General features: G+C 43.7%; 1 protein-coding gene across 2 annotated transcripts in view; it reads right to left on the bottom strand.

Moving 5' to 3' along the window:
* The window catches only part of EXOC6B (exocyst complex component 6B), a 454,956-nt gene that overhangs the window by 183,113 nt on the left and 256,825 nt on the right, over window positions 1-15,018 (bottom strand). For both annotated transcript variants that reach the window (XM_074951959.1, XM_074951960.1), the window contains exons 12-15: window positions 13,031-13,102; window positions 12,332-12,429; window positions 5,222-5,327; window positions 3,990-4,099 (exon numbers count right to left, since the gene is read on the bottom strand). In XM_074951959.1, coding sequence (XP_074808060.1) covers window positions 3,990-4,099; window positions 5,222-5,327; window positions 12,332-12,429; window positions 13,031-13,102 — 386 coding nt within the window. The remainder of the gene's footprint in view (window positions 1-3,989; window positions 4,100-5,221; window positions 5,328-12,331; window positions 12,430-13,030; window positions 13,103-15,018) is intronic.

Here is a 15,018-nt window from a genome sequence, read left to right as displayed (position 1 = left end):
CTGAAAAATTATATTGGTTCCAAAGATAAGGAATATCTTTAAAATGGGAAATTCCAATAGAATTGGTGACATCTTTTAAACCAGTGGAAATTTTTTAAGACAACTTATACTGGCATTAGAAAAGGTTCAGAAAAGGGCAACTAAAATGATTAGGGGTTTGGAACGGGTCCCATATGAAGAGAGATTAAAGAGACTAGGACTTTTCAGCTTGGAAAAGAGGAGACTAAGGGGGGATATGATAGAGGTCTATAAAATCATGAGTGGTGTGGAGAAAGTGAATAAGGAAAAGTTATTTACTTGTTCCCATAATATAAGAACTAGGGGCCACCCAATGAAATTACTGGGCAGCAGGTTTAAAACAAATAAAAGGAAGCTCTTCTTCACACAGCGCACAGTCAACCTGTGGAACTCCTTGCCTGAGGAGGTTGTGAAGGCTAGGACTATAACAGGGTTTAAAAGAGAACTGAATACATTCATGGAGGCTAAGTCCATTAATGGCTACTAGCCAGGATGGGTAAGGAATGGTGTCCCTAGCCTCTGTTTGTCAGAGGGTGGAGATCACTTGATCATTACCTGTTAGGTTCACTCCCTCTGGGGCACCTGGCATTGGCCACTGTTGGCAGACAGGACACTGGGCTGGATGGACCTTTGGTCTGACTCAGTCTGGCCGTTCTTATGTTCTTAACTTACTAGAGAAGAATCTCTAAAATATGCCTCAGATTCATCCCAATGAAGAAATATTTTAAAACAAAGTTTTAAATTGAAATAATAAAGCAAAACAAAAAATGTGCACACCCACAAAAGCGGCTGAAAATAAGACAGGTCTTTAAATATTTTAAACATCTTTCATAATCACCTCATTATAAAGGAGAATATTTCTGTCCAACAAATACAAGGAGCTGGTTTAGAATAATAATTAAAAATATATGACTCATGTTTTCTGCCGCAGGGTTTATTCTTCAGGAAAAGACTGTTGAGTACTTAAGAGAACTGTCTATGTTAATGATAGGTGATGTCCCATATCCCATAACAGTAGCCATGACCTTCATGCCTGCTGTGATTGACAGCCTGACCCCAATCACTCCAGGGTGCAAGGTAAATGACAACCGAGGAAGAAAGAGAAAGAAAGAAAACTTGCTGCTGGCTTTGCAGCCAAACTTCCTAATAAAAACTCATTCAAACTGTCAGAGTGAAATGAAGAAAGTGTCAACAGGGGTTTTCAGAGAAATATTCAGTATGTTTGGATGGAAAAAACACAACAGCCCCACTCTTTTCCCTTGCCCAAACACACCCTGCACAAAAAAGGATGAAAACTCCGAAGTTGAAAGGAATTTTAATAACTTGTCCATGGGGAGCCCCTGAGGTGGTACCCAGGAGAACACTTTCTTCCATTCTCTGACAAACCTAATCATCTAGGTAATGGTTAAGAGCACAAAGCACTTAGCTGCACTCCTCCAAGGAAGCACCACTGGAGGAGTTAAATGAATCCGATAGCTCTGTGAAACAGGACAATTTTACAAAAAGAGCAGAGGGCAAGCTAGCTTCAGAAGCCTAAATATTTAATGGCAACCCACAGGTTAACACCTGTGGGGCCTACCAATAAGATCATCCTGCCATGAGATGATTAAACTCGGGGACTGACCATCAGAAGGCAGCCACTGGATCTTAGCTTCCATAACAGGACACAGAGAGAATGGTGATTTCTCCAGGAACTGAAGTCCAGACCAAAAAAGACAGCCATTCCATCCCTACAGAGCATTCTACAGACTCTGGAAAAGCTTAGCCTGCAGGCATCCCCAATAGCACTGTTGTAAAAAGATCAGCCCACTGGTGTGATATCCAGCCTCCAGCAGTGCCCCGTACTTGAAGCTGCAAAGATCAGAAACATCCACATACTGTATAGCACCTAGCTACCTGTGTACTGTACACAGGCATTAGGGAAGAAGGAACCCTTTCTTGCCCTTCCAGTGAGAATTCACCATTTATTTATGCACCTTCTGCAAGTTAAATATATTACTGTGCGTAAGCATGGCCCAACTTATAATTACTAGGTTGTATAATTGTTCTCCAGGCTTCCACAGCCACAAAAACACTTGTGTAAATAGCATCAAGGCACCTGGGCAGGGAGGAAGGATAGTAAACAAAGAAATTTTGTAGGATATTTAAAAAAATAGATTCAAATTTCATTTGTTTATTTATAAAATCCCATGGAAAAAAACGGACACACAACTTGTTTGGGAGAAGTCGAGCCTTCCAAAACCACAGAGCTCAAGGAAAACATGTTCTGACAGCAACTGAGTATTCAGCTTAGAGTGCATGTGATCCAGTAGTTAGATCAGAGAACTATGGGGTGGAGTTTTATTCCTGACTCTGGAACTGTAACATTTTGTGACCCTGGGCATGTTTCTTGATCACTCTGGTCTTAGTTTAGAATTGGCATAACTACTACTTACCTTCCTCACTGGGGTGCTGGGAGGCTTGAATGGGAAACTTCTCCTATTTGACTTTTTTTTTTTTTTTTCATTCACTGAGACACTTTCTGCAAATCTAGACTCTTGGGTATAGCTCCTCCCTCCAGAAGGTGGAGAATTTTGAATCTTTTTGGTGATGTCAGACCCTATGTATAAGGTGCTTGTTGGCTCACCAAAGCCAGGTGAAACTCTGAAAGTTCTTCTCTAAGATGGTTTCATGTAATTCATATGAGTTTACTCAAGTTACCAGCTAGAGAAGTTTCTCCGTTAGCTCACATGATACAGGCCCAAGCTTTTAGCTTTGGAGTCCTGTACTCAGTCTCCATAAGCACTGCCCTAGTTGAACAGGTTGAGTAGCTAGATCCCTGGACGGTGATATCTGATGTTTCCGAGATATGCTTTAGAGCAGACTCTCTTTGCTGAGTGGATCTCTTAGCAAGTACCTTTTCCAAACTGGAAAGGGGAGGGGAGGAGAGGCTGCTGGATGTACAACTTAATTAAGGGAAGAGGAACGGGTGAGCATGGACATGCACTGGTATATGCTGCCCTAGGTGATGCTGATGGGCAGGAAAGGGGGTGGAGGACTTGCTGCTATTCTCTCATTGTGTACATGTGCTGCTGGACCAAGATGGTGACACACACTTCTGGTTTTGATAGCACAGAGCTTGTCATTATAAGCTTCTTTGGAGAGCATGGAGGGTGAGTGGTGGAAACAAAAAAAAAGGGAAACGAGTCAGAGGAGGAAGCTAGCTGGTCAACTCCATAGATATGGGAGGGTGTCCCCTGGAGGAGAGTAAGTGAGAGGCTTGGGAAGGCAGAGTTTTCAGGAGGTAGGCCCTTGTGTTGTGACATGAGCTTGGGTCCAAGAGGGGCCTAAGAACACTGGGTGGACCCAGCGGGGTGGTGCCTAGCTTATCCTTGAGTTCCTGAAGTAGGGGAAGAGACCTGTTGGAGGCCACATACTGCCTACACTTCCTACCATTGGAGTAATCTCAGAAGGAGGATCCCTTAACAGTTAGCGCTTGACAACAGCTGTTCCAGAACCTTCTCTGGAGGTGCTCCAGGGAGCCCTATGTGAGATTGCCATGCTATGCCCACACTATGAAGTCCCACCAGCCTTTGCTCTGGTGGGCAAAAGACCATCATTACCTTTGTCAGGGATGGCTGGGCTCAGCTGTGCTGTATGAAGAACTCAGAGGAATCACAGAGGGAACAGACCCTAATCCTCTGATTTTTTTATGCAGCTGGCAAGATACTGCCCTCTCCACCAGCTGGAAACAGCCACAGCTGTTTTTCAAGAGCTGGCAAGCCCCTTATATGAATGGAATATCACTCCATTAAAAAGGAGTGTACCATCTCTGGCAAGAAGGGACTACCCCCAAATATTAGTACTCCCATGGAGGATTAAGGAGAAAATGAATGTTTATGAAGTGTTTTGACATCCTGCAGTGAAAGGAGCTATATAAATTGCAAAGTTATCATATTTACATGAACAATCATCAGTATTGCATACTGTACCTCAGATGAAGATCTTCTGAGAACTTTAGACAAGCATAGATGAATTCTTTAATCTGATTGTAAACTTTAGGCACAAACTCAGAAAAGGGGAACTTCTTTGGAAACGGTTGCTGTAAAATACAGAAAAGAATTAAAATAAGGACAACAGCAGAAATTTAACAGGGAAAAGCACCAATCACAGCAAAATCTAGAGTAGCTGCTTTCCAGCTCCATGCTTTCAAATCAATTCTAATATTCAGCCAGGTTATGCAATGAAACAACAAGCCAGCATTTATTGTGTGTTATACAACTGTTTCAGCCAAGCGAAGGACCAGATAATCACTCACAAATAGCATTGTATTGGGCCTGGAGAGAAAACTGCAGCTAGAAGGGAATAGTCAGAGGAACACCTCACTCATACCCATTACCAGCTCCCTTATTCATAAAAAGAAAATACTGGAAGACTCCTCAATGTTGATTTACCACCATGCACGGCACAAGACATTTTGTTCTCTGTCACCTCTTACTGTTTCTGCCTCAGGCAGGCACTGGCTTACAACATCAATAGCAGGGAGGAAGCAGAGGTCATGTCCTTCAAATCAGACTCTTACTAGCTTGGCTTCAGCCATAGCCTAGACAGGGCCCAAGGGTCCAGAGCACAATGGTGAAGAAACTGGATGCCAAACAGATGGGGAATGGGAAGGGGGGAATTAATGCCCAAACACCTAACTTGGATTGAACTCCTTCCCCCCGCAACCCAGTTTGTAATTACACTCACCAGGCCGGGAGCATACATTTGCCAGAGGCTGAGCGCAAGCCAAGCATGGTTTAAAGAGACACTGTGACACTGTTCAGGTCAAGTTTGGCCCTACTTTTAGAGTTTTGTGAAGACCAAGCTTTTACAAAACTGAAGGTATCGTTATATTTTAAAATTCTGAAGAAATTAAAATAAACCAAGTCAAAAGAAACACTTCCATAAAATCAAAATGAAATTCCGATGGAAACAAACTTTTAAAAAACAAACATTCCCATGTATTGCAAGCATTGCAGAACTGTGCTAGCACAATGATCCAAAAGTGAAATTGACTAGATACTGACAAGTCTGCTCTCTTCGCCTAAGCCCGGAAAACATAAACCATGAAAAATACACGTGATTTTTTAAAAATTATTTCCATTTTAATAATCTTTGGTGTTGTTAGTAACTAGTTTCTTAAGGGTATCCCAACAGGGTCCCCTTTTAGAGGCTTCCTTACCTTTTCCAGCTCTGGATCCTGGAATGGAAACTGTCCTATTATCTTCTTATAAAGTTCTTCATTAGCTACGGGTATAGGACTGTAATTATCAGAATCAAGTATATTTCTGTAAAATATAAGAGAACAGTTACAGTAACTCTTCTTGCACAGAGAAATAATGTTACTACCAGGAGCACACTTGTCCAGAAACCGAGCATAAGAGCCAATATCAAGGGTCCCTGGCATTCACAACGGTCTAGCATAATGAGTTATAGCAGTACAGAGCATTTTCAGGTGAGAAATAGGTGACAGACCAGGCTTGTGGCTCTTTAACCTAAAATGGCTAGGAGTGCTACTCTTACCCAGGTGTTGCCTCTAACCCCAATTCTTTCCATAAACAAAGACCTCTGATCCGAATTAGTAGTGCTTTCAGTCTGAGCTAACTGACTCATCTGGGGTTTTCACTTGGGTTAGTATCCTGCCCACTTTACAGTGAGGACGCAGGCTAAATCACTTGAGTGCTGATGAACCTCCAACGCCTTCCTACAATTCCCCCCACGAGCCCAGAAGGGCAGATACCTTTTCCCAGGATTCACTGACAAAAAAGCTACAGAGCAGCTCAGCTCATTGCAGCACAAAGAACCATGGGATGTGTCTCCAGAAGCCCTGACATCACAGAGGTGAGTGCAGCACTAGTGAAGACACAGCCGCTCGGGTCTGGCTTTGAAGTGTGGCTGATTCACACGCAGGTTAGACTATCCCAGTGCTCAGGCCTGAGTGCCAATCACCCAAGTTAACTCTGCAATGAAGACATACGGTGTATTTTAGGTGGTCAAAGTAGCAGCATAAGTGAATGTATCACATGGATATCACTCGTGATGAGCGCTCTGAGACTGATGAGTCATTTGAGATAATTATCTGCAAGGCCTAAGAGCCCAACCAAACCACAAGCAAGGCTCTAACCAGGTGACCACCACGCAGGTATATAGGCTCCTAATGAAAGCAGTCACTCCAGTCCGCTCCATGTCGCTCCTTTGTTGGTAGTTCTGACAGACTGCTCCCTGCCAACCTGTTCCTGCCCGTTTCAACCTATGCCTATCTCCACTCCTGCTCCAGCCTTCATCTATTCCTGCTCAAGCCATGGCAGGTCGCCCAGGTGTGCTGACCTTTGGAGCAGACTGCTCCCCGACGTGCTCACCTCGAGTGACCAAAATGGAAACCCCTGGCAGTTGGTCCGCAACCTTCAGGGTCAACTTGCCCAATTGCAACAGGAAAACAATTCCCTCTGCTCCCAAATCCCAGCAGATCCAGTACTGCCTGCAACAGTCCCTCTGGGACATGGCCCAAAGGTTCCACTGCCAGAAAGATTTGATCGCAGATGCCAGAAGTTCTGTGCTGTTATTAACCAAAGCTGCTTTTTGTACTGGACGCATTCTGCAATGTATCCTGATGACCAGACCAAGGTGGGACATCTCAGTTTATTGATCAGCGAAGCCCTAGAATGGGCCTCGCCATTTCTGGAACAGGCAAGCCTGATCCTTACTAATTTCAGTGAATTAATCTCATACCATTTTGGTCCCATTTGATGATCCGAATAGCACTCGTATTGCTGAAGCTGCCTTGCAGTTTCTCAAACAAGGCCATTGGCCTGTCCCGCCACTTGCCGTCTCCTTTCAGTGTCTGGTTGCTGATACATCAAGGAATGAGGCAGGCCACATCTACCATTTCTGTCAGGGTCTGAACGATGATGTAGAAAATGAACTGGTCTAGGTCAAACCCCCACTATTCTGAACTCGTATTAAATTTTGCATTGGATCAAGAGTCATCTCAGTGACTCCAAGAAAAGATGGCATGCCTGCAACCTCAGCAAAGCCCTGCTCCATTATGGCCATCCGCATGAACTGCTCCAAAGCCAGAGCCTGTGCAGACTGATGCAACATGAAGGCACTACATGGGTGAAACAGTCTTTGCCTCTACTGGATGGACAAAGCTCCTTTGCCACTGAGTACCCCAGTAAACCCAGGCCTTTGGCAAATCTGGGAAATGACCAAATCCAGCCCCATTAGAGGGGTCACAGCTTTACGTAACCATGGAATCGAGTGTTCCGCACAAGCCCTCTCTTCTGCCGTCATGTATCTTGGCAGCCGCAAACTGCCACTTTCCACATCTGCAGGTCTTGCTCCGTCTCTGCATCCTGACTACACCTGAGGTGAGCTGCACCCACCTCGTGATACTGAATTCCAGGGCTTCTAGTAATTTTATGGATGCAGGGTTGGCCAGTGTGGAAGAATCCCAATGTGGCAGTATCACCTCAGACCAAGTGGAGTCAACTGATGGCAGCATGCTGTTCTCAGGTCCAGTCACATATCAAACCGCACTCCTCCAGCTCAAAATCCAAAACCATATGGAAATTCTGCAGTTCAATTTCAATTCCATCGTGCTCTGCATTCCCTGGCTCTCAGTGCATGATCCAAACATATCTTGCAAGACACAATAGATATGATTCAAGTCAAGCTACTGAGGACCCTTGCTAGAACGTGCGTCTATATAGCGTGAATTTGCATATAATGCGGTCGCAGCCGTAATTACTTCAATTGCAATTCATTTTGACGGGGTCCCCGCTATAACGCAGTACTGCGCATGGATCCCAAATCCCCCGTTCTAGCGAGGGTCCAGTGCACTGCCAGCAACTGTGCCTAGCCACGTCGGGTGCCCAGAAAACAAAAAGGGGCATGGAAAAGGCCATGGCCTTCTGTGTTCAACAAGGAAGCAACAGTTCACTAATGCTTGCAAAACACCACGATTTTATTGACGTATTTGACCAAAGAAATGCTGACATCTTACCCTGCATAGACTCTGTGACCTAGCTGGGGTCAGAATTCCATTTGGATGGATTTTATCCTTACTGGAACCAGAACTCAGGGCCTTATGAGAATACCTGGATGAGACTCTAGCAAAAAATTTCATTTGTCCTTCCATGCCTCCTGCTGGAGCCTCCGTTTTGTTCATTTAAAAACAAGGACAGCTCCTTGCGTCTTTGTGTAGATTACCTGTACTGAACAGAATCACTATCAAGAACAAAAGAAAAGGAGTACTTGTGGCACCTTAGAGACTAACAAATTTATTTGAGCATAAGCTTTCGTGAGCTATAGCTCACTTCATTAGTCTCTAAGGTGCCACAAGTACTCCTTTTCTTTTGTGAATACAGACTAACATGGCTGCTACTCTGAAACCTATCAAGAAACCTTGCCTTTGTTGGAAAGGGTAGATTCTGTTGAGGTATTTATCAAGCTCGACTTAGTGCCACTTGCAATCTAGTCCACATACGGGAGGGCAACAAATGGAAAATTGCATTTCACACCTTATGGTCATTTTGAGTACCTAGTTTTGCCTTTCGATCTCTCCAATGCCCCAGCCATGTTCCAGCACTTTGTCAATGACATTTTTAGAAGTGTTGTAAGACCAATTTGTGGTAATCTCGCCTTCTCAGAAAAATCAAGCCCGCCACGATCATCATATCCTCCTGGTACTCACGCACCTCTGAGCAAACAGCCTGTAAGGGAAACCTGAGAACTGAGTTTGACCACAGTTCTGTTGACTTCTTAGGCTACATATAATTTTCCCTGACAGAATAGGTATGGATCCTCAAAGACTGTCCAGTTGTGACGAAGTGGGAATTTTCTGTAATATTTTTATGAATGCTGTGTATTCCTCAGTTTCCCCTATATGCTGCATTATTTCCCAGTAGGTGGACAAGGACTGTTTGCTCCTAAGAGCCATAGGTATGAATGTTGTCTAGCTATCTGTGCCTTAGTCCCTGCATGAATGGAGCATCTGAGAAGACAATGGCAGATCCAATCACTAGGACATTGACACTTAGCAACCAACAACCTGCAGAGATATTGATTTCCCCCACTCTCCTCAGGGAAGCTGAGCATAATTCCCCAGCTAGAGAACAAAGGACTGGGAAGGTGTAAGAAGGGGAATAAGAGCTGGCTGCTGGAAGGAGTTGGGGCTCTCATCTGGGAACTGACCAAGGCGGTCAGACAGAGACCCACACAGCTTGAACACTACAGCTTGGCTGGGCTCAGGACCAGAATAGCCTTTGCTTTGACCTTCATTTCTCTGTGCTGACCTCAGGACTTCCCATGCTGTGTTTCAGTTGACTAATAAACCCTCCTGCATTGACAAAGCTGTTTGAGTGTCACTGCAAATGCTTGCTGGGGTGCATTAACCCCTGAAGAGTGTATGAGTCTCTACCAGGACTCTTTCTCAGCTGGACTCACTGAACAGAGCTCACGGTGTGAAGCAGGAATGCTGAAGGCCCAGAGGTCCAGTCTACAGAGGCCGTGAAGCAGCATGGCTTACCATGGAGGAAGAGTGAGATCTCAAGGGGGTCTGGAACACTGAAGGGATTCTTCCTAGAGACGGTTCCAAAGCTGAGGGCATAGCACTGATTCTGTGGATCCATGACACCATGATCATGCATTGAGCAGCCCCAAGAAATGTCCATGACATCTAGTGTTTCCCACGGTTTGCCAACTTCTACCGGAGATTCATCAAGGGGTTTTCGAAGGTGATGACCCCAATTGCTCCAGAAAAATACTATATTTGCTTGGACAGTGGAAGCCCAGTCTGCATTTGATCAATTAGAGGAAGAGTGTACATCAGCACACATTTTTCTACAACCAAACCTGGCAAAACCCTCTGATGTTGAAGTAGATGCCTCCAATTATGCAATCAGGGTAGTTCTGTCACAGCGGCACGGGCCCCAGGGTGTGCTTCTTCCTTGTTTGTTTTATTCCCAAAAATTAATGCCCATGGATCAAAACTATGAGATCAGTGACAAAGAACAGCTGACTTTTGAAGAATGGCACCATCATCTGGAGGACGCATGTTTCCCAGTCCAGGTATGTATGATCACAAGAATCTAGAATTCCTGTGAACTTTGGAAGCTCTCAATCAACACCAGATCCACTGGTTCCCCACCTTTTTTTTTTCCTGGTTCAACTTCACCTTGACCTATCATCTGGGTGCCAGGAATGATAAACCCAATGCATGGTTTCATATGAGGCAGTACTGGGACAAAGGAGATGGGGCTCTAGAACCTGCCACTATCTTGAAACCCTGCCATTTTGCCAATGTAGTAATGACAACAGCTTGCAGTCTCTCGTGAAGTCCCTTCTATCCCTCCAATCCATTTGCGGCAAAACTTATGTTGACTGATTCAGGCCTAGCTCCTGACTCTAAATGCTCAGTCAACAATGGGATCCTCTTGTACAAAGACTAGATGTATATCCCTGAAGATCAACCATGCCTAGCAATACTCTGGCTATGTCAGGATTCACCCCAATTGGCCACTTCAGTCACTGGAAAATAATGAGGCTGGTGTCTTGAAATTTCTGTGGCCAAAACTGCATTTGTTCATCGAGCCCTACATGATCAACTCCTGTGACGTGTGTGCTAGAACAAAGGCTCCCTGGGGCAAACCCCTGGGTGTGCTAATTGCCCTGCCAACTCCATCTCAACCCTGGTCTTCCATATCCAAGGATTTTATCACTGATCTTCCCAATTCCCAGGGCCACATGACTGTGTTGGTCATTGTTGACCTGCTTATAAAAAAGTCACCTTTTGTGCCATGCCTTCAAATTCTCACTGTAGAGGTAACACCGCAACGGTTTTACAACCATACCTTGAAACTCCATGGCCTACCATCTAACTTTACATCTGATCAAAGACTGCTGTTTATTTCACATTTCTGGTGAGAGTTGTTTGAGCTCCTGGATGTGGATCTGCATGTCTCCTTGACTTATCACCCCCAGACCAATGGAATGAGTGAACCAAATTCTTGAACAATACCACCATTGCTTTATCAGTTACCACCAGGATGACTGTGTTTTGCTTCTTCCTTTTGCTGAATTCATGTACAACAACTCTGACCACAGATCAACCCACCAGAGTCATTTTTACACCAACTATGGTTTCTACCAACAATTTTATCCATCCATGCCACAAGTCCCACAGCCTCCAACCTAGCTGAACACCTGCACTGTATCCAAGAGGAGTTGAAAGCCCATCTAGAATCAGCCAAAAAGGATTACGAACACTACACTGACCTCTGTAGGCAGGCAATCCCTCAATCACAGTTGGGGATGAAGTATGGCTCTCCACACAGCACTTTGGTTCTAGCCAAACTTCATGAAAAGTGGATTACTGATACCTTGGCCAACTGTGGGTCATCCAGCAGATTAAACCTGTAGCCTTTGAACTCCAATTGCCCAAAAGGATGAAAATACGACCGGTATTCCACATCTCCTGGCTGAAAAAGCATATTGACAACACCTTTCCTGGATGAGTTCAATTGCCCCTCCATCCAATGTGGTCCAGGGACACGAGGAGTAACTGGTAGAGATCTTGGACTCCTAAGTTCATCGAGGGGATCTCACTTACCTTGTTGATTGGGAGAGTTATGGTCCAGCTGATTGCTCCTGGGAGCTGGCCAACAAAATACATGCATCTGCCTTACTTCGAGAAGTCCCTCAGTCACACCCCAAAAAACCAGGTCTGAGGATGCCAGGTAGGCGTCTTTTTTAGGGGTTGGGAGGGAGGGAGGAGGGTACTGTGATGAATGTTCTGAGCTTGATGAGTCATCTCTGAGCCTGATGAGTCACTTGAGAAAATTACCTGCGAGGCCTAAGGGCCCTGTCGATCCACAAGCAAAAATCTGACCAGGTGACCCCAAGGCAGGTATATAGGCTCCAAATGAAAGCAGCAACTCCAGTTTCCTCAACATCACGACCTTGTTGGGAATGTTCCCTGCTAGTTGGTAGTTCTGACAGACTGCTCCAGCCTGTGCCATGCCCCAGCCCCAGCCCCAGCCTGTGCCCTGCTCCAAACCCTCCTCTAGCCAAGGTTGGTTGCCCAGCTTTGTTTGCAGCTATGTTGGTATTTCCTGTCCCTTTCTCAAGGTGGATAGGCTGCACCAAGTTATAGCAAGTTTAACATAAGCCAAATTTTAGACATACGCATGCTGTTAGTGTCCCTTTAAATAAAAAAAACAAAACATTTTAGCCTGTATATAAAATATCTCTCCAAGTAAAGTCTTACCACCATGTATAAAAGGCTTCTTACCTGAAAACTCCTGACCATTTCTTTAGCAGAGTCTCACTATATTGGTCTCTGATTTCCAGTAGCATGTCAAACAGCTGGTTTACAGGGAAACCATACCCCTGCATTGAGAAACGCAAGCACCTACATTCAGTAAGAAATGCTAACACTGGGATTTACTCCCCCCCGTCCCCAAAAAAGGGAGTAAATTCTACACTTCCATGACAATCATCAAATTTAATCTGATGTGAGGACTGCATGGCTCAGGGATTTAGTACCTGTGTACTAAACTCCAGGCAGCCAGTTCAAATCCAGACTAGATCAGTAACGATTGTATGTTCTTCTCTTTTTCACAGGTCTGGCTCCTAAGGGACAGGTGTGGACATCACAAAAAGCCCTGTCACATTCAACACACTCGTAGGCAGTCTCAGCAGAAAGGCCAAGGGCCTACTTTGAACCCTAGAGGTGGCCTCTTTGGGTCCAGGTGGACCAATCACGTGGGTAAGGCAGAGTGGGCCACTGCCCACAGATTAACTGCCCTGTGCAAACAGAGTGTCAGGCTCCAGGGCTATCAGTCTGGCACCTGAATTCACACACCACTAGATAAAGAAACAGAAGTGACATGGTGAAGCAGTGCCCATCAGCCAGTTTAAATGGCTGACATCTTTCACGAGCACTACAGATGTTTAACGAGATGTACATTAGTGTCTGACAGTCACATACCTGGAGTGTATCTGCAAACAGAACTATGAGGTTCTTCAAGTCTAATACCAGATTTGGGTCAGAACAGTAAGACTAAAAAAAGGAGGGGGAAATTGAAAAAAAGTTTTAATTGCTACAAATAGAAAAAACATCTATACATACTCTTCTGTAATCCTTCATTTTGTGTAATAATATATAGACACTTGATTCAGCCTTTATTATTGGTAGGATTTTAATAGCCTTTTATTATAGAACGTGATCAGTCATATCATGATACACTGTCACAGAATACAGAAATACTGAAACATTATCCCATTCCAGAACATGGTGCAATCAAAAGCTCTACAAGACACAAGGATTTCAGTTGCTGTGTAGATACCCCAGCAAGATGTCTTTAAAAGTACCAAGAAGTTACTGTATTTATCAGGAGATTGAGAAGGGAAAAGGTGCAAAAGCAGTGTACTGACAGATCAAAGACACTGAGTGTTATCTATTACTGAATAAAATTGTTAATTACATTGTGTCTAATGTTAACCAGGTCTTGTAAAACAGAAAATACCCAAATTATGTATATTAAGATTTCATTTTTAACTAGAGGGTTCTGGCAACATGAGGAAAACACATTGCACGCCTAGGTGTCAGCAATATTAACGTTCATACCATGATATAAACAATTACTACAGCTCAAGACTCTAGTCAGAAAGATACACAAGCCTACTGGGAACAGCTGATCAAAATCACAGATTAGGTCATACATCCTCTTTGCACATAATCTTTATATTAGCGGACAACCCTACTAAAGAGAAATATGCAAAATTTCAAACAGACTCTTACCAAATATATAATCAGTGATCCTAAACTGGAAAAAAGAAACTGAGAGATTTCAAGTCCATTGGAAACAAAGAGGAATGACTCTGTTAATCAATGTGACAGACAAAAACATTTCCCAATTCACTGCCCAAAAAACAAAGTAGGAAAGAAAGACAGTTCCCTACTACTCTCAGAAATTATAAAAGGTGTCCCACTCAAAAGCAAAGAAGAAAATCGAAGCATAATCCTGGCCGAAAGGACAGAGATGTAACAGGCTCACTAATGCTTTAACTGGGAATTGGTCCTGCTTCGAGCAGGGGTTTGGACTAGATGACCTTCTGGGGTCCCTTCCAACCCTGATATTCTATGGTTCTATGATTCTATGAATGCGACAGCCTCCCACCAAATCAGAGATGAATGATAATATAGGATGGATATGCTGGGTCGTTATGCTGTCACCAAAATAAGTGTTTGGTGCCAAGATAATTTGATGATGACTGTAATATAAATGCTGAATGACTATGTAAAACTGCATGATTGTTGTAAAAACTATTCCTATCAGACACTTCATACATTAAATTGGGCAACACTTGTCATGTTAGTAAAGTTATTGAAATTTTAAAAAATTGAAGTGTTTTAATTTGTTTTGCTCTCATGGTTTACACTGCGTCACCAGAAACCCCTGATTAAAAGAGTACAGCTTTATGATAGAAATGGTTGGGTCTATTTTTCTCTCTACATATCCCCTTCCTTATGGCACAAATGGAGTCAGCCAGCAAAGTGTATCTCCAGTCAACAGAGCTGCCACACTATGGAAAACCAGAGACACATGGGAAACATCTGCAGATGCTCAATTATTTGGGTATATCTGAACACCAGGTTCCCTTAACATGTTTATAACATGAATTAGTCCCATCCACATTGGCAAAACCAAACCACCATTTTGTAACATCGTTTGTGCTCACCTAAGTGGTGAAAATAATTTTTAAAAAATACTTTCAGTTTTACTCATCCAAGACATTGTAACATAGGGAAGAAAATCTACTTATTTGTCATTAAAATGTATGATATTTAACCCTATGGTGTGTCTTTCACTGGCATTACTTCAATGGAATACCAAAATGTCCATGTTTCAGTTTAAAATACATTACTCCATATAAAACACATTACTCCAATGACAGAGAACAAGTAAACTCCCC

The sequence above is a fragment of the Natator depressus genome, chromosome 4, assembly GCF_965152275.1.
Source record: "Natator depressus isolate rNatDep1 chromosome 4, rNatDep2.hap1, whole genome shotgun sequence".
NCBI classification, from domain to species: Eukaryota; Metazoa; Chordata; order Testudines; family Cheloniidae; genus Natator; species Natator depressus.
This window is presented reverse-complemented; position numbering and strand designations above follow the sequence as displayed.